This window comes from Sinocyclocheilus grahami, unplaced genomic scaffold, assembly GCF_001515645.1.
Source record: "Sinocyclocheilus grahami isolate Dianchi unplaced genomic scaffold, SAMN03320097.WGS_v1.1 scaffold98.1, whole genome shotgun sequence".
NCBI classification, from domain to species: domain Eukaryota; kingdom Metazoa; phylum Chordata; class Actinopteri; order Cypriniformes; family Cyprinidae; genus Sinocyclocheilus; species Sinocyclocheilus grahami.
This window is the reverse complement of record NW_015505277.1, coordinates 3,837,403-3,857,216: the sequence shown is the minus strand read 5'-3', so window position 1 is coordinate 3,857,216 and position 19,814 is coordinate 3,837,403. Positions and strand designations below refer to the sequence as shown.

The 19,814-nt window shown below is 39.2% G+C and overlaps 2 protein-coding genes across 3 annotated transcripts in view; one reads left to right on the top strand and one right to left on the bottom strand.

Annotated features, from left to right (window-relative positions):
* Nucleotides 1-3,392: 3,392 nt before the first annotated feature.
* Nucleotides 3,393-11,854, top strand: dph5 (diphthamide biosynthesis 5). Of its 2 annotated transcripts, XM_016276073.1 has the most exons (8): nucleotides 3,393-3,523; nucleotides 3,719-3,855; nucleotides 4,967-5,091; nucleotides 6,121-6,229; nucleotides 8,175-8,295; nucleotides 9,907-9,946; nucleotides 10,907-11,010; nucleotides 11,173-11,854. In XM_016276073.1, the coding sequence occupies exons 2-8, from the start codon at nucleotides 3,721-3,723 to the stop codon at nucleotides 11,403-11,405; spliced, it is 867 nt and encodes a 288-aa protein (XP_016131559.1). In that variant the 5' UTR covers nucleotides 3,393-3,523; nucleotides 3,719-3,720; the 3' UTR covers nucleotides 11,406-11,854. The 2 variants fall into 2 exon arrangements, with proteins under 2 accessions (XP_016131559.1, XP_016131558.1); XM_016276072.1 differs by lacking the exon at nucleotides 3,393-3,523 and having other exon boundaries at nucleotides 3,533-3,855.
* Nucleotides 11,855-13,031: 1,177 nt separating this feature from the next.
* LOC107588064 (zinc transporter 7-like) overlaps nucleotides 13,032-19,814 on the bottom strand; it is a 20,970-nt gene continuing 14,187 nt past the window's right edge. The window contains exons 9-11 of the mRNA XM_016276069.1: nucleotides 14,292-14,382; nucleotides 13,841-13,990; nucleotides 13,032-13,741 (exon numbers count right to left, since the gene is read on the bottom strand). Coding sequence (XP_016131555.1) covers nucleotides 13,694-13,741; nucleotides 13,841-13,990; nucleotides 14,292-14,382 — 289 coding nt within the window. The 3' untranslated portion in view covers nucleotides 13,032-13,693. The remainder of the gene's footprint in view (nucleotides 13,742-13,840; nucleotides 13,991-14,291; nucleotides 14,383-19,814) is intronic.

The following is a 19,814-nucleotide window of genomic DNA, read 5'->3' as shown; positions in this document are numbered from 1 at the left end:
ACCAGGTCCTCTGAGGTGGTCTGAGCAGACCCTGGCAACAACAAACAGTTAATTTTTCTGTAGAGACCCTCTCTCTCGCCATAGTCCAACCAGATTGGCCCTTTCTTCTGGGACAATTTGCTACTGGCTGACTGGGCTCAAACAAAACCAGGGAAAAGGGAGATGGGTACAAAGGGGGGATCCCAGCAGAATCTGGCATCGTTCCCGTTCATCGGAGAGCTGAATGCCCCTCATACACACACGACATCATGAGACGCATTACATAATGCTGCACTCAGAAATGTTTGGACGAGAATGATGAGAAACGAGGTGTTTACTACTCGGGATTGGGAACTAACTTGGAATTTTTGTAAAATGTATCTACATTTTTTGGTCATATTTATATGGGCACAAATCAAATAAATTCTGAAAGATTATAAATATGACAAAACCCTCAATAAAACTGTGGACAGATCTCCAGTATGCCTTAGAAGTTCAAGAAAAGTATGCTAGATCCAGGCGACTCATTCCTTCCTTCTTTTCCCCCCTTTTGCTCGCCCTCTCCCACCCCCAATTGTCCCACCATTTGCTCAAAGTAAATTCTCATTAAGATCCAAATTGTTTTCAGATGCTGGCCTGGTCCGGTTGCCATAGCAACCAGCTGGGAGGCAGCGAGGAGCGCTGGCAGTGGAATGGACAGCACCGGATCCAAAGCCCACAGTGCAAAAAAACCCCTCTCTTTGCCAGGCTCCACTAAGCCCATTCTGCCTGGCACAATGCAGACTGACGGAGTCCATTCTGCACTTTACAAATGGTGAGGAAGCTCCACTGGAGAGGCCTCAAGACGAGTCATACGATTTCACACACACACCTCGGCCTGAGATGTGCTTAACACATCAGTTTGAGTTGAGGTAAACAACGACGCCTCAATGCACTGTCTGCAACTTTAGAAAACAGAATGAGAGCTCAGTATGCATAACAATGACAACGTACTTCTATATATGACAATAGAACACTATAGCTTACTCATAGTACTTTCATTTGTAGTACTACTATTTTTTACTTATTTTCTAGTTTTATTTACTATAGTTTTTACACTACTCTAAAATACATTTGAAAAATAGCGTAAAATATAGAACCTAAAGTGACATGGTGGTGTAAAATATCTGAACAATATTTCAAAAATGTTTGTGTGCCCCAGAGAAGCGGTGTTCCTTTGCAAAACGTTTTTCATTCCCTGCAAAACCCTGGTGTTCTCTTGCAAAAACACATTTGCTCATGAAATTTTAGCGTTCCCCTGAAAATAATGCTTGCGTTCCCCCAAGAAAATTTGGGTTTAATCGCAAAATATTTGTGCTTGCTCTAAAAATGTTTGTGTTCCAAAGAAAACCTTTGGGTTCATGTGCAAAACCTTTGCGTAACCCCAAGAAACACCACGAAACTTTGCATTTGCTTGCAAAATCTTTGCATTCCACTGAGAAACGTTGCTCGCAAAATAATTTTTGTTATACCAAAAAACTTTGCAATTTGTGTTCCTCTTTTGTGAGCGTTCAGTCCCAAAATGTTTGTGTTTTCTCCAAGAATCTTTGCATTCGCTCACAAAACCTTTGCATTACCCATAGAAACTTTCTTTTAGGAGCTGTGCTTGGAAATAGCTGCTTGGGAGCGTGACCAAGATGGCCACCGAGTGACTTACCCACTCTACGTTACTCTCCTAAATAAAGCAAATAGATTTAAATAATCATGTGTCAGTCAAACCAATACATAACAACCTGAAACGTCTTTGTTTGACTTCACATTACAAGTTCATTGGGGGGTGGAGACCAGATGGTCCATGAGCCTTTAGGGCTTGTAAGCCTTATGTTTAGATTAAGGACCTTTGACTGCACTTTGTGTTCATTCATTACAGGTATCAGCTGTGTGTAACAAAACATCTTCACCCTTATTCACAGCCTATTAACCTACAAATAAACCAGGTCAAGCTCAAGGGCAGCTAAACCGTGGTTATTAAGTACCATGGATTTATCCCGACTTACATTAGTAGTAGTTGAGGTCTATGAATTTACAACAGCTTCAATGCACATTATTTACCGATTATTTGTCTTATTAAGATTTATGCACATTAAGTAATCCAAACAATCATAAATCCTTAAACAGTCTTGAAAACACCTTGGAATCCATAACATCCAAACGTGCTGCAAAAATCATAAATCAACAACCCAGAAAGTCATAAAAAGTAGCATTCTGTGGTATTTGGGAAAAGACTGTGAGCACATTTATCATCATAAAGTTTTTCTGCAATTTGAGAGTAAAACTGATGGCTTTACAGAGTACATAAACAGCAAACAGTACAGTAAATAGACCTGAACTTGCCAATTATTCAGACTCTTGCACTGAAGTACACAATACGGCTGTACTTGCATAAAGTCTGAACATGCAGTTTTAAGGTTAATGAGAGTTTACCCATTAAATGCCCAGACTTCATTCTAAACCAATGTTTTGTGAGCTGTGTGGCAATTATAAGTCACACATAGACAATAACCTAAATGTGTCAAAATAACAAAAAATCTCTAAACACAATATATATAAAATACGAGTAAAGTTATAGAGGTCTGCTACATATAAAAGTATAAACATACACACATATATGTAAATTATTTGTATTTGTAAAGCATAACTTTTAATACACGATGTATTTTGCATATTTTATATTACATTACATTACACACACTCACATATATATATATATGTGTGTGTGTGTGCTTGCACTGAAGTACACAATACGGCTGTACTTGCATAAAGTCTGAACATGCAGTTTTAAGGTTAATGAGAGTTTACCCATTAAATGCCCAGACTTCATTCTAAACCAATGTTTTGTGAGCTGTGTGGCAATTATAAGTCACACATAGACAATAACCTAAATGTGTCAAAATAACAAAAAATCTCTAAACACAATATATATAAAATACGAGTAAAGTTATAGAGGTCTGCTACATATAAAAGTATAAACTTACACACATATATGTAAATTATTTGTATTTGTAAAGCATAACTTTTAATACACGATGTATTTTGATATTACAATATTACATTACATTACACACACTCACATATATATATATATGTGTGTGTGTGTGTGTATATATATATATATATATATATATATATATATATATATATACATAATATATTATAATATTAGCCTATTTACAAATAAATATTGAAATATAACAAATATATTATACATCACATTCATATATATTACAATATTTAAAATGAGTATATGAACATTTTTTTATATTAATAGAATTTAATTATTAAAATGATTTATGGGCAGTTATAAACTGTGCAAAATATCCTAGACACAATGAATGTGGTTCTAAATGAACGTCTTGTCAGTAAGTCTGGTCCAGTTGTTGTCTAGTTCAGTCCAACCTGCAATCACCACCGCTTATTCTGTTTCTATGGTTACAGTACGCGACACTGTCGTGAACTACTCTACGCTTTACGGCAGCCGGTTGTCAGTTGCTGCATGTGGCACCATGTGAGTGCCGAATAACAGAGAACGGCCAAGAACTGAATGTATTCGGAAAGCTATTCATTGTCTGATAAACGATCACATAATAGTGTATCGCCGGGCAGCTCTTTTGCATTCGAAAGCGCTTATAAATATATTATTTTTGTGATGTATCCTTTTGGCGATGAGTAACTGTGCATTCTGGTATCATCTGTGCTTTAGAGATGCTGTATTTGATCGGTCTTGGTCTGGGCGATGTTAAAGACATCACTGTTAAAGGTTTAGAGATCGTCCGGCAGTGTAGTCGTGTTTATCTGGAGGCTTACACGTCCATACTGACCGTCGGGAAGGAAGCTTTGGTATGTGGATGATTAAACACATTATAGTGTCTGAATCCTGACAGCTCGATATGCATCAGTCAAAACCAGATGAGTGCATTTTGAAATATTGCGTTAATATGAGATGGGGACATACTCACGTCTTCTGCAATATGCTGGTCGATGACAAATAATGCCTGAAATGATAAAAGGACTTTTTGAACATCTAGTTTAAAACACACATGCCCAGATATGCAATATTTGTCTTCATAACTGTTTCAGACATTTTTAAAAAGGTAAAATAGGATTTAATCATTCTAAAAGAAAGTTCTAATAAACGTTCATTAAAGTTTTCATACATATAATTCATAGTAAAAAAAAAAAAGTTTTAGAAATGTTTGAATCATGAATATTATTTTGGAGTTACTCACTTGTTTGACCCGAACTAGCTGTGTCTTTTCATAAAAAGGTCTAAATATATGATATTTTTAAGAACCTGACTCTACAGGTGTCCTCTCTTTGATATAATTTCCTGTTTAATAGTTTCTTGTCACATGACAACAAAATTGACAACTTCTTGCACCACACTGATTATTTAGCTTTTAATTTTAAAAAATAATATTTTCCCCCATAATTACCTTTTTTTTTAGCCTTTTATTGGATATTTTTCACTACTTTGACATTTTGAGCCCACAAAAAAATATCAGAAGGAATATTATTTGGAAATGAAAAATATTTTCATCATTGAAATGGTATATTCAAGTTCTTTAATGTATAGTTTTGAATAATTAGTGAATCAAAACTATTTAAATGAAAAGTAGAAGTTTTTTCTTTCATGGTTTGTTTCAACTTGTCCATAAGGAAATTCAAACATATTTATTTTAATCTTTAGATCATTGCTTGTTGATTTTGTCATTTGTAAGTCACTTTGGATAAATACATCTGATAAATGAATAAAATATAAATATATATTACATTTACAGATATAATATTGAATTTTTATATGTCTCTGAAAACTAATACTAAGAATTAAACTTTGTCCTTCAGATCAAAAAAGTGCAGCACTTGATACAATCTGACATGAACTTTCAGAAACATCAGAAATACTGATATTTCGCACTCACATTTATGGTGCCGTTGTGTTCTGTCTCAGGAGGAGTATTATGGGCGCGAGTTGCTGCTGGCAGACAGAGACATGGTGGAACAACAGGCAGATGAGATCCTGAAGGGAGCAGATGTCAGTGATGTTGCTTTTCTAGTGGTTGGTGATCCTTTTGGGTAAGACTAACTAACTTACTTCAAGATCTACAGTAGCCAGTTTCTGCGGTTAAAGTAATATTTAATCAATGTGTGACAATAACTGCAAACTTGTCCTGAACTAAAATATCCATCAATGAGGATTAACCCTCAACAGTATATTTTGGCAACTTTCATTTATGAGGTTTCTATGCATATTTGTCATATGATGCACCTCATGTTGCCATTGTTTTGACTCACCCATAACTTGCAATCACATATGCCACAATCCCACAAGTGCAGTGACTCATCAGAAAATCTAAATCCAGACATTACACAGACTTGCATTGGAAAGCTTTTTCACTGGCCTATCCGAGTCAGATTTCATTATTAATAAAGAAATTATATGAGAAATTGGAGAAAATGTTCAAACTTATTTGGCTAATAAACTCCATTCTGATTCCGATAATGCCCACAAAAACAATTAAGTGCACTTGAAAGCATGCACTCCTCAAAATAATTTTCCCTTTAAACCATAAGTGTAAGGGGAAAAAAAGCCCAACCGAAGATAAATAATGGAAATGTTTCCTAAGAAATGTTTATTAGTGCCTGAAGAGCCACAGAGTGGTTGAGCACTAAAGCTCTGGGGTGCAGCATTGTCTGTCTTACCAGTAGTGGACGTCTGAGATGTGGGTACTTTGGAAACGCTCCAGAAGAGATGAGCTAATTACGCCGCACTTTACCGTCTCGGTCGCTTCTAGTCATGGTTGAGCTTTGCGTGGTGTTTGGCTCCAGCGTTTTTCCAGCCAATCCACCGAAACCCACATAGCGGGAATGGGGATGGGGGTCTGACTCCTCATTTTTCTGCACTTCAGAATGTGTGGGTTTAATAAATGTAATGATATATTCAAGATCGAAAGGATAAGCGTTTTTGGTACAATTTGGATTACTTCATTACCAGCGCAACACAGTAGTAAGAAAGATGTTGATAAGTAGCCATTTTTCTGCGGTTGGCGCATGTTTTGGAGTCGTGTACACACACACAAAAAAAACTGCATTTCTTCTGTCCAGAGCTACTACCCACAGTGACCTGGTTCTGCGAGCGTTGAATGCTGGGATTCAGTATCGCGTTATTCACAATGCCTCCATCATGAACGCGGTGGGCTGCTGTGGATTGCAGGTAAGGCTAGAGTTGCAGTCACATATACTGTAATTCGGCGAATTTTCGTGGGCGAAATCCAGTCAATAGCAATCAACAGGATTGGGAATGTCACATGTGGGCGAAAGATTTTCCCACACAGATTTCAAATTGGTCATGCAGATTCGCCGCTTTGACCAACAGAAAGCAGTTCGGTTTGAAAGTGACTTCTGTGTGAGTTGTGCTTCACACATTGCTACACTATTACCAATAGACCTTATTTGCCCCCGAAATTTTGCAGAAAATTCAGTAATGCTACCGTACCTCAACTCAGTGCTTCCCCATGGTGTCATTGTCAACATGTACTTTCCAGAGACTGTACTTCGCTATCGTGCGTCATTCGTGCCCAGTCTCTCGTGAACATGATCAAACGGCATTGTGGCCTTTGTGTCGTAGGCGTCCCAGCGGAGTCTATCAACGAAGCCTACTGGCCATCAATAACAGCCCCCTGTATTGACCTGTCAGGGCAGCTTTGTGTACCAAGAGGCCCCAGATGCCGTCCTAAGCTCACGATAGGCGTCTTCAGATGATCTGAGATTAGCGGTGCCATTTCTAAAGGATATTATTTAGGTAGGAAAAGCAGGTCCTAAATCATCTACTGCAGCTGCTGATCTCAGGTACAGAGGGATCTGGAAGGTTAACACACGCTTTGCAGTTTCTGTTTGGGTGTAGATCATGACACACTAATTGGAAGCAATCAACTACTACTATGATTGGAGAGATACGGCATATGTCACTAAAGAGAAGTCTGTCAGTTCACCGGAAGATCGAGTTATGACATTTTGATTAAAAATTGCATGAATCAATTGGAAACAATAAGATCAGCTTATTAAAAATGGAACCTCTGTCCTTGTGTTGTTCCAAACCTGACTGACTTCCATTCTTCCGTTAAACACAAAAGAAGATATTTTGTCAAATGTTTCAACTGTTTTTGTTCATACAATGAAAGTCAGTGGGGTCCAAAACAACATTGGACCCCACTGACTTTCATTGTGTGGAGAAAACATTTTTCATGTTCAAAATTTTTCTTCTTTTCTTAGACTATCAGCATGCTAAAACCTGCAGAGCCCTGCACATGCCATTCAGGAAAAAATAGATATCATGTCCACTAACTAAAAATATGTTCCCATAACGAATTGATTTGTGGCCATGTTTTAGTTATATCGTTTGCATTTTATCAAACTTTAATCTGTTTAATCAATACTGTTTACTTAATCCGTTCCCTTGTTTAGGTAAGTAAAGGCTACGCTTGTTCCCTCGTTTTAATTTTATTTGATTTAGGGAGGGAAGGAGAAAATTAGTAAGTTGTGGGTACTGGGTATGATATCTTGTTTACAGGGCCCAGTAAAATGTCTCTTAATACCCTTTAAGTCACCACTGCTGAATTTGTTATAGATAAACAAAAAGGAATTCATCTAGGACTCTAGTTGTCCTCACTAACTGACTAGGTCAGGGATGTCCAAACCTGCTCCTGGAGGGCCACTGTCCTGCAGAGTTTAGCTCCAACCATAATTAAACACACCTGAAGCAGCTAATCAAGGTCTTCAGATTCACTAGAAACTTCCAGGCAAGTGTGTTGGAGCTGGACTCTGCAGGACATTGACCCTCCAGGAGCAGGATTGAACACCCCTTGACTTGGTAGATGTGGGACGACTTCAGCACTACCTATATGTTTGTTCATATCGCACTAATATGATCTTCAGAGGGTCTGTAGGACCTAAAGTAACTGGTAACAAGTCTGCTTGCTGTAATGTTACTTTGTTGTGTCAGCTGTGCGGCACTCTAGTGTTCAGAATGATGTCATGCTTACTGAATAACAGGAAGCACCTTGTCAGTGGCTAAACAGAACTGGTTACTCGTGAACACAGTGACCAATGCAAAATAAGATCTAGTGTGAATATGAATGTGATTGCATTTTCCTCCTTAGCTGTACAACTTCGGGGAGACAGTGTCCATTGTGTTTTGGACAGACACATGGAGACCTGAGAGCTTCTATGATAAGATCAAGAAGAACAGGGATATGGGCCTGCACACGCTGTGCCTGCTGGGTGAGCTCTTCCTTTGAGTCTTTGTGAACGAGATGTTCTAATTAGAAAGAAAGTTATATGATGTCATGAACACTCACAATTGGCAGATTCTCCGGTCTCTTGGCTCACTTCCCCAAGCAAATTTCCATGCATGTATGTGTGTTTCATCTTTAACAGTCACTGTAACAATTAATGTGTCAAAACCAGAAGCGACGACCCCTGTATTTTGACATCCCGTCAAATAGGCATTTCCCTTCAGGGTGCACATTAAGCTTGGACCCATTGCAAATGCTTTGGTACCCCCAAGGCAGATGGTCGCAAATAATTTACGTTTATATCCGTGTGCCGTGGAGATTTCCAGCCAACTCTTAATAAACCCCTGTTTTCCAAAGTACCAGTGGGATTTCCCATTTGAAGGCCTCTACTGGTCAGGGGTTGTGTCTCATTGGCTGGCAGGACAGAGGGGGAGGGGCGGGAGTCCCCAGGTGCTTCCCAGCTGAGGAGTCGGAGAGCAAGAGCGAGGACAAAAATGAGCAAGAGAGGGATCAGGGTTATTAACCTCATTATTCAAAAGCAAACAGAGGAAGGCGGGGATCGGACACCTCCCCGTCCACCCTTGGCCGCAAGAGCGCTTATCTAACACAATAAGCTGCAGACACAACAAAAGCACACACACACAAACAAAACACAGGGAATCTACACTGCATCCATTCATCATAATGCTGCTAACAAGACGTGGGCTATTAATCAAGCTGGCAAATATTGGTTAATTTATTTGCTGGTGTTTCTAAATTAAATTCAAAAATAAATTTAGATTTGTAATTCCAAAAAATCTGACCCAGTGTCTACAACCAGACGTGAAATTGTTCCATTTAAATTTTTTGATACACTACTCTGCTACCCCAGCCACATTTTTCTCTATCCAACTAAAAAAATAAAAGTGATTTTGTTTTACTAATATCAAATTTTTTAAGGATTTGTCAGTTTTTGTTTCATTTTTTTTTCTTTTTTTACAAATATAATTAATTATGAATTTTATGTCAGTTTCTCCATTTCAATTTTTTTTCAGAAATATCATTAATTATAAATTTGCTGGGTTTTTTAAACAAATATAATTGAGTTTTGTGTAAATTTGCTGTTTTTTAAACATCGTTAATTGATTATTTATTTTATGTCAGTTTTAAATTTCTGCAAAGCTGTTACGGAAAAAAATTTGATTTACATACATTTTATTTGCCATTTATTTGTCAGTTTTGATATTATATTTCCATTTATAACGAAAGTAGGAAACAAAGAAATTGTCCTATTTTATTGTAGCTGAAGTTTGGCCTTGAACTTTCATATGATTGGTCTGTTATTTATTAACATTTTGAGGTTAATGTTGCCACTTTCAGTTGTAGATATGGTGTGAGAACATGACTGGTCATGATTTGTACATCTGTCTTTGTTCTCAATATGGAGCCCTCTCAGGTGCAGTCTGAAAATGTACTCGCGCTCCAGACTGAGTGGGGTTAACAGTCCCAAATGGAGAGGCAACCTAATATTTATGTGACATTAACATCCAGAGAGGCCTAGTTTATAAAACCCAAGCTTATTGTATCGTACAACACTTACAACTCCCTTGTTTCGCAGATATCAAAGTCAAAGAGCAGTCCATGGCGAATTTAATGAGGTAAGACTCTCTCACTTTCTAATTTTCTGTGGGGTTGAGTGGGTTCTGCTGATTTATATCTAGTCTGTGGTGCTTTTCCAGGAGGGTGGAATTGTGGTTTACAGCAGACATTGAGTTAACATTCATGCAAGTTGCTGGGGGCAGACTGGTCGAGTTGGAAAAAAATAACAAAAGTAAAAAACGTGGCCACTTGTTTGACTTGGACACATGATATGTTATCATGGACCTTCCCTGGGCCGCCTCCAGAACTGCCATGGTATAATTTTCCCATCTGAAGCCTTCAGAAATATGTTTATCGGCAACAGTGAACTTCATCAACTGCTTTCAAACATGAACATAAAGTCTTTCTGAAAAACTTTCACTGGTGTTGAATTTTTTTTTTCGTTGTAGAAGACGGTTGTTAACTCCTTGCACTTTGTGTAATTTTATATCCAATCCACATAAACCCCAAATGGGTTTTAGTGTTCCACTATGTACGCTATAAGGAGACGAGCATTAGGCCTGGTGCGTGCTCCCTGTTCAAGGCTGGAAAGTGTGTTAATGTCTCCCAGGTTTATTGGCACTGCAGTACCATTACTCGGAAATGGAATAACCATATGCTGCATGATTTTGGTCAGTCAGATGTTTGTCCAGTGAGGTTGGTGCCCTTCACTGCAGGGCGGGGGAAACGGCCCCAAAAAGAAATTCAAAGCATGTCTCCAACTTCCTTAAGTTGACTTGATTTCATTAAAGACTGACCGATGGCCCGTTAATGGCTAATGCACCTTAAGCATGCAGAGTATTTAACTTTAAAGCTCAGATGTAAATTGCATTAATGGCCACCTACTTGCTCAATGTTCTGGGACCAACTGAAACCTGTGCATTAACTAATTTTGACACTGTCAAGTATGCAGACAGATTAATAGATGACACCAGATACTTCTGCTCACCTTAAAGTTTACCAATCCCCTCTCTTTCCAGGGGTCGAAAGATTTACGAGCCTCCCAGGTACATGACTGTTGCTCAGGCAGCTGAGGAACTCTTAGAAATACTACAGAACCGACGGGATCGGGGTGAGGAACTGGGTAAGTACCTCTTGCAAACCTTTCTGAATTGCATGAAAACCTCTGTTAACTCTGTGGTAGAACAATCTGGACGTCTGGCCGACTTGAGACAGATTAGATTTGATTGAAAGCTTTGTGAGCGTTGGTTTCACGGTTTATCCTATGTTCTTTCCTTATATGCAGCAATGACTGAAGACACAGTGTGTGTTGGTCTGGCTCGGATCGGAGCCGAGGACCAGACCATCCGTTCCGGGACGCTGCAAGAGTTGGCGTCCTGTGACCTGGGAGGACCACTTCACTCAATGATCATCAGTGGACACCTTCATCCTCTAGAGGTCGACATGTTGAAACTCTTCAGTGGTCCTGAGAGATTGAAGACCTTGAAGATGACCGATAGTTCCACATACGTTTCTTGATATCCAAGAAGCTTGTTCTCCTCAAGAAAAAGTTCCCTTTTCAATACTCCTGGGTTTTTTAAAAAGGAAAAGCAGACAAGGTGGTCCACGTGAGAGCCTAGAGCTGCTGGAGGGTCAGGAGAGCACACAAATTACATAATTGTTATTCCAGATCAAATTTGACCACTATAACCTTTAAGCACCAGTCGGGCCAGGGTTGCATTACATTAAAAGATTTAGATTAGGAGTGGGATGATTATTTTGACATGTGGTAGTCATGTTCTTGACTACCACACGATTAATGCCATCATCAAAAATAAATGATGGAATTATAATAGAGGAAATGGAAAAGGTTATTGTGGACCAACTGCATCTGGGTTGCATTAGTGCCTCTGAAATTGAGCTTTACTCGAAATTGGCATAATGTTTCTGTACATTTCTTAATGGAATTTTTCAGTAAGAATGAAAATAAGATAAATTGATTTTCATACAATAAAGACGCTCATTTCGTCGCCACTGATTGCATCAACACCCTACTTGTGGTTTGGCTACTTTCATCTACATCTTTGGTTTTGTTTGTGATCTCTCATTGCATAGAAAGTGAATAAAGCTATTGTCATAGTGCCTCTGAAATTGAGCTTTACTCGAAATTGGCATAATGTTTCTGTACATTTCTTAATGGAATTTTTCAGTAAGAATGAAAATAAGATAAAAGCGAATACTGAGATTCCTTTGAGCATGTCATAATGGATGAAAATTGATTTTCATACAATAAAGACGCTCATTTCGTCGCCACTGATTGCATCAACACCCTACTTGTGGTTTGGCTACTTTCATCTACATCTTTGGTTTTGTTTGTGATCTCTCATTGCATAGAAAGTGAATAAAGCTATTGTCTGAAAGTAGTTTGCCTCTGTCTGGTTTATTTACACAAAGACAAATTTGAGTTCACGTGTTGCATTTAGAGATTATTGGGTTTAAACATTTACTGGTTTAAGTGAAGGTTATATATATATATATATATCTTAACTTGGCAAACAAAGTTTAGCAACTGTTAATATACAATATAACTATACTGTCCTGAAAATACCTCAAAACTCTTCATCCTTTCAAACCCTTTCAAATGCAACTTAAAAAGTAAAAGCTGAAAAACAGAGTAAAAGGTGTATTTAGGTGAAACTCACTGGAGGAAGTCTTGAAAATCACAAGGAAATCTTGATAAATTTTAAACTGGAAAAAGTCTGTCTCCAGACAGAACTAGCCTTGATTAACTGTTTCCACCGATTACTTGAATGGAAATAAACCGTAATAGGCTCTGACATTTTACTGCAAATATGTTGGACTTGCCTACTGATGCTTGTACCTTCCTGTGCATAAAAAAAAAAAATCATGGAGTTTTTATAATTTCTATTCAAGTCATTCATCAAATGCATAAAAACAGCTGCTTCCGTGTCATAAATATGTTGGACTTGCCTACTGATGCTTGTACCTTCCTGTGCATAAAAAAAAAAATCATGGAGTTTTTATAATTTCTATTCAAGTCATTCATCAAATGCATAAAAACAGCTGCTTCCGTGTCACTCTGTCTATATGACAGGTTTTAGGAACTTGTTCATACAAATTTCACACCATGCATAAACAGCAAAGCCAAATGCAAAGGAATGTTTTAATGTAGACAGAACTCAAGGTCATAAAGATCCAGTTTTCATCGCATTCATGTTGACCATCAAACATGATGGTCCAAGCGATTGTCCATGATCATTTTTAAAAAGGCACTTAAGAAATGCAGACAAATGTTTGTTTACATAATGGCATTGGCGAACAAATTCTGCTCTTCTTTACAACTGTGCAACTGAAAATCAAAGCAGGTGAAGTACAAAAAGTCAATGAATCACATACTGCTATTTTTACAAATGTCCACTGAACTCCACATTCAATAATTAAAACCCCATTCTAATAATGGAAAAGGGCAGCAATTATGAGGAAAAGAAACAGTTTGTCGGGATTATAAAAATCAAAAGTATTGGGGAACTTCCAAAAAAAAAAAAATTTCAAATGATCGAGTGGGTGCACCAATGTGGCAAGTTCTTCCTTCCCTCAAAAACATCACATTGTTGTAGCTGGTCAGTTGTTTTCTGGTAAGAGTGGAGTCAGACTGCTGGACTGCACCAGCTCCATCTTGATCCAAGATGGAAGTGGAGCGACAGAAACCCAAAGAGAGATGGGTTGAGGTGGAGAATTTCCCCACAGCAGCACAGAAGGCCTTTGGTCCCAGGACTCCCAAAGATCAGGAGAAGTGTGGCGGACTTCTACATGGCTGCCACGTCAATCTGAACATACAGTTGTCTGACGCCAACCTGGGCACAGGGCAGAAAAGATCATGTAATGGAAACTTTGAAATGTCCCTTTATAAGTGAGATGAAGTTGTTAAAGCTCTGTTTTCCAATGGTCCCCACCTGTGTAAAAATGTTGTGCGTTTGGCTGAGAATCCATCTAGAATCTGCGTCAGGTGCCACAAGAAGTTTGAGTGTACCAATATACACATCTGTGCAAAGGGTCCAGAAGTGAGGTTCTTGGAGATTATAGACACCCTGAAGCTGCTGGACCTGCAGAGAACATTAGTGGTTAGCAAACACAACCCCAGTTTTTCTCAAAGATTCTGACGCTCATTAGGGTGCTTGGACTGTGGCAATCTAGAACTGTTTCAGGCAAAAACCTGGAACAGCAAGATTGAGGTCCTGACCCTCAATAGGGTGTCAAGATCCCATTTTTCAAATGTGGCTACATGGTTAGCTAGTTATGTTTCAGGACAACTTGGCTACAATTCCAGTTGATATCCCAGGTTTACTCTGTCTTTACAAGTAGCCAACTTTCACAAATAGGATCCAGAAGATGGAAATGACTTACCCTTTGGTAGCATTCAGGAAGGGTATGGTCCAGAGAAGGAGGCGTCCGTTGCATCAAGATCCCTATGGATTCCCTGAGCAGAGGAACCACACTGTGGGAAAGAGGGAGGCGAGAAATGAGTCGCCGTTCTATGAGACATGAACTCAATGGAGTGCCAAGTACTAGGCAAACTCTGGCAACAGGAAGGGATGCCACACATAAAAACGTCATTGGTTATGAATTGGCACATCACGTTATAAGCTGAGGAGAGGAAATTCTGTCATTATCATGACAAACAAGAACTCTTTTCATTAGGATTATTTCTGAGCATGCTCAACGTGGTCCAACATAAACTTGCCCATCTTATGGTTGGGGTGGAGTAACAGAGAGCTGTGCTGATGTCATTCCAACAGCTGTAGTGCGCGTGAGCCAGCAAGCAACCCTGAACAGATGAGGAAAGACATCCAAACCCATTCATTCTGCTGAAGAATCACTTGGCAGAAACGGTTGACCGGTTAAGAAAGGACTAGGACTATTTCTCTTCTAACCAGTCAGCCGTTTCAGCCCCATCAAAGCTAGGTCTTGGCTAGGCCAGCATCTTATAAAGTCATCAGTCCACCTTCAAACCTTCAAGGCCTGACCACTGCTCCATCTGGGAACCATTAGAGGATTCTTTGGTTTGGACTTTTTCCCCCCCCGTTCCTAATCTACTCTATCAGCCCCACGTTCTCCTGAACTCCTCCCTGTAACCCCAGCCTCAGTTTGGGACACGCCAAAGTGGAGAAGCTGATCATTGTCTCATTTGGACATTCATGAAACTGAAAGCAAATGTGGCATCAACAAGGATGCATTTCACAACATTTGCTAAACCTTGCTAAGACCTTGCTAAACACTCTTTGGCACACATTGCTGAAAAACTGCAACAATGTTTGCCTACAAAATATTTTGCCCCAAAATTGTTTTGATAACATTTTTAAAACTGCAATCATGTTACTCACAAGGCTTTGATTTCACAATAGTCGGGTCTTGACCCGTGAGGTTCCATAGACTTTTACTACCCTATATCGAGAGCATACTTGAGTAATATCAATATAAGCACTACGCTCCAGACTAATCTATAGCAATTCTGACTACTCGGCACACTTTATGGTCAAGTAACATAAGGTAATGTTTAAAATGCAACGCATGCAAGTATTTCTGTTCAATACTTCCCTGAAGATGACTGTGGTTTACCAAGCAATGTTTGCAAGCAAGCAAGCTTGTAATCTACACTAAGCCATATAGGAACATGAAAGCGGAGCCTGATTGGTCGATCTCATCCCTCTTTGAATCTATTAGCTTTAGTACACCTGGAAAGTAAAATAAATCAAGTCTACTGGCAGACTGACAAATTAGATCCATTCTGTCAAACCGCACATGTCAACTTTCTGAAGGTTTTTCTATAATTACCATATGTTTCCATCAACATGTACTGTGACAGGGCATCATAAAACTGGTCACTGTGCATTCCTCTCAGTAACCGGTGTGTTTGTTCCTCTTTTGGACAATAAAATGAAAACAGGAAAGTACTGGATGAGGGTACCTCAGACCTCTGACATCATACTATTGTTCCACACCTTCCTGTTCAGTGAAACGAAGGCACTCTTACTCACCGTTCGCTGGCGCTTGATCGATAACCTGCCCCGAAAACGCTGTAATGCAGTTACACAAGTGACTCAGCTGCCTGAAATACAATTACGTGCGAGCATCAAGGTTAAGCTGGCCAGTGACACAGACGAAATGTCACCACCTAGGTCAGGGTGACAATCAGGATAAAATATTTCTGCAAGGACGCTTGTAATCACCTATGGACTTTTTTGGAAACCAGGAAAACAGCTTGGAGTCACGCAGCACAAAGCAGTCACTCGTAAAAGCACACGCATTTCTAAATCACATGGAAATGATTGGTTATCACGCCCAGACAACCTGAGTACCTAACTGGAGCACAGAAATATTTATGACACCAGAACCACCGCAAGAATGAGGTAACTGTAGTGAAGTCTGCGTCTGAAACATTACAGTGGGAATAAGAGCAGGTACATTTAACTTGAGATTTATATGCAATATGACCAAACAAACTTTTCCATTTCTAGGGAAAGTAGTTATTGGGATTCCACCACAAAAAATGTAAGATGCTTTGCTGCTAGGAACCAACTGCACTCAAGCTATGGTGGTCATAACCACAGGATTGTATAGCTATTTGGCCTTGTGCATAAAATGTATGCCTGGATTCAAAGGCTCATTTTTATAGTTTGAGAGTCTGCAAATGTTCAAACATCTTCTGACCAACTCTACCAACACTTTACTACAAACGATCACTAATACTACAACTTTTTCCCCACATAGCTGATGGTCACAAAAGGTCCAATCTGAATGTAGAACACAATTTGTGTAAAACTGAATGAATCTCATTAACCATGTTTGGGTCATAACTGAATGATACAGCCCTCAGATAACATAAATTACTTATATATGCAGAGCTGAGTGTTAAATAAAGTGCTGTTGCATGTACATGTGGCTTGTTCCCCACCTGCACCAATACACCGTAAATTAGCATTCTGAAAAAAACGTACAGTATCTAGTAGCCGGCACAGTGCTAAAGCGCATTATGTTAAGAAATACAGTAGATCAAAGAATAACATGCAACAAAAGCAGCTTTGGAGAGCCTTTAGACACATTTGCACTGAGGCTTGACAAATGAATCCATCCATCCTCAAAGGCCCAGCTTAGTACGGCCAGAACAAATGTTAATTACTGTTAACGTTCTTTACGCGCCCATTCCTCTGGCTTTAGGCTGGGACCCAAAGCGATTAGCGGTCTTTGGAAGACTTTGGTGGTGGGGGACTGCTGTAGGCCACAGCAGCATTACTCCTCCACTCCCTCCAACTAATCACAGGGTACCGGAACAGATCCAGCCGCTGCAGCCATACCCAGATATCCCCCTAAAGCAAGCCTACCGCACCCAGAGCGGCCTTAGCTAAACACGGCTCAGTTTGCGTGCAGCAAGGGGTCTTTTGCAAAGTGTCCCCCGCAAATGTGTCATGCCTCAGGTGCAGCTGATGAAGGAGACGTCCATCATCTTAGCGAAAGGTCAAACATCCAAATGCGAGCAAGATGGTTGGATCAAAACAAGGCGATATCTTGAGAATATCAATCTCACAATGAGGGTTATATGGGAAAAATGCTGTCCATCTTAACAATCAAACAAAGAACCACAGACATTCTACGCGGCCAATTATGGCCCATCTCTCGAACGATAAATGATTCCGCTGCGCCAGACGTACACCGGCATGAAGCTCAAATGTGTAAGAGTCTAGAGTTGCAGATGATCTCTTGCTTTGGTCCACAGTATCATCTTTCACACTAATGTATCATGTGTTTAATAAATCTATATATATATATATATATATATATATATAACAGCCATGCTTCCCCAAATACATTAAGCCTAGTTCTGGCGACCACATCACTTTTCTTAGGAATTGTTCAGAATAGCATACTACTATTTCTGCAGTATATAGTAGGTGTGCTGTACTTAGTATGCATATTTTGAATTAAGTACCCTTGGACCTACTACATTTGGCAAAATCTCACAATTTTATCCCACAATGCACTGCATGGCATTCGACTTTGAGTGCAACACAGAAGAAATACTTTGAAAAAAAGTTTTCAGTTCATTACATGGGCAAAAACAGTCAAAACATTCTGCAAAATAATTTCATTTGTTATCCACAGAAGTATGTATGTCATACAGTTTTGGACATGACGGTAAGTAAATAATGTCAGAATTTTATTTTTACACTAAATGTAAATTAAAAATTACTGACGATGCATACAGTTTTGCATACTATTTTTAGAGTAGCAAACAGTATGCAGTACGGTTTAAAAGTTTGAGGTTGATAAGATTTTTTCATAGAGATTAATACTTTTATTCAGCAATGATGCATTCAATTAATCAAAAGTGACAGTAAAGACATTTATAATATTACAAAAGATTTCTAATGCAAATAAGTGCAGTTATTTTAAACTTTCTACAGATATTTCCACAGGAACGTGAAATCTTAAGCTTCACAAGCTCTTTAACAAGCTCATTTCTGGTTTGCAACTGTTTTTAATTACCTGCTTTGGAATTTAATGGCTTTCCATAGTTGTGTAATACCTTTGTACATGTGCCATACCAGATCGGCCTCCAGACTGCACCTGAATGAGACCGAGACGATGTCACGCAGGTGCAATATGGGAAAACGTCCACAGTCTTAGCCCTACTCTCAGTTCTCAGGATTTGCCTCTCGGCCACTGCATGGAAAACTGAAGAAGAGGGGGAAATAAATGTCTAAGATCCCCCTTTTTTGAGAAACAAAGAGAAGGAAAAATCCATCTTAAAAGATGCCTTTGTTGAAGTAACATTCACAGATCGCCACCACATTCCAGAGAGGGAGAAGAAAAGCCTCAAACACGGACAAGAAGGAGGGGCAGGGGGGTTTGGAGGGACGAGATGAATATGCGGGAAAGGCTTTGCTCAGACTCGGGCACTTTGCAAAAAGGGGCCACGAACGGTGCCTCTTCACTCAAGCACAGTAACTACAGGCCATCTGCAATTTAAAAATGGTGCAGTCCTGCTCAAATTTACAGTCTTTACACAGTCTTAAATCAATATACTTTTACTAGATAAGCCACATTACTTAAGATATTTTGTCTTGTTTCCAGGGTGAAAAAAACTAAATGAAGTGCATTTTGCTTAAAACAAGTAAAATTATCTGCCAGTGGGGTAAGTAAAATATTCTTAAAACAACAGTATTTTACTTACCCCACTGGCAGATAATTTGACCTGTTTTAAGCAAAATGCACTTCATTTAGTTTTTTCCCCCTGGAATTTTAAGATAGTTTGACTAGAAACAAGACAAAAATACTAATTAAGATAAGCCATTTTTTGCAGTAAAAGTGATGAAACGCTATGCATTTTTCCTTCTCGACTGGAGTTGTTTGAAAAATGCCACATGAGAGAGTCAAGTCCTGTGTTTTCTGGTTTTGCCACATGTTGAGAAAGTGCTCTGGGGCTCCACCCTCTGAGCGTGTATCCTGTAATTCACCCGGCTGGAGCACCAACGGCTTCACAGGGCTCTTGGTGAAGGGTACTGTGAAGTGGCTTTTGTATGATCTGTGTTAGGTGCTGTTGAGGGTTTCTGGGTGGGGTCTGAGGATGGAGGATTGTCTTGAGTTGAGTCGAGAGAGGTCAGTGCTCATAATAGCATGGGCTGGGGTTTGCGTACTCACCTCACTCCTATGAGAATCGAGATGAGCATGGAGCAGATGGGGTCGGCAATCATCAGGTCGTATTTTTGCATTAGGATGGCAGATATTATGACACCGACACTGCCCAACGTGTCCGCAACAATGTGGAGAAAAACTCCTGAAATGAAGAAAATTAGGGTTTCGATTTATTCTGTTCAAAAATCTAAAAGAAAATACACACTACTGTTCAAAATGTTGGGGTCAGATTTTAAA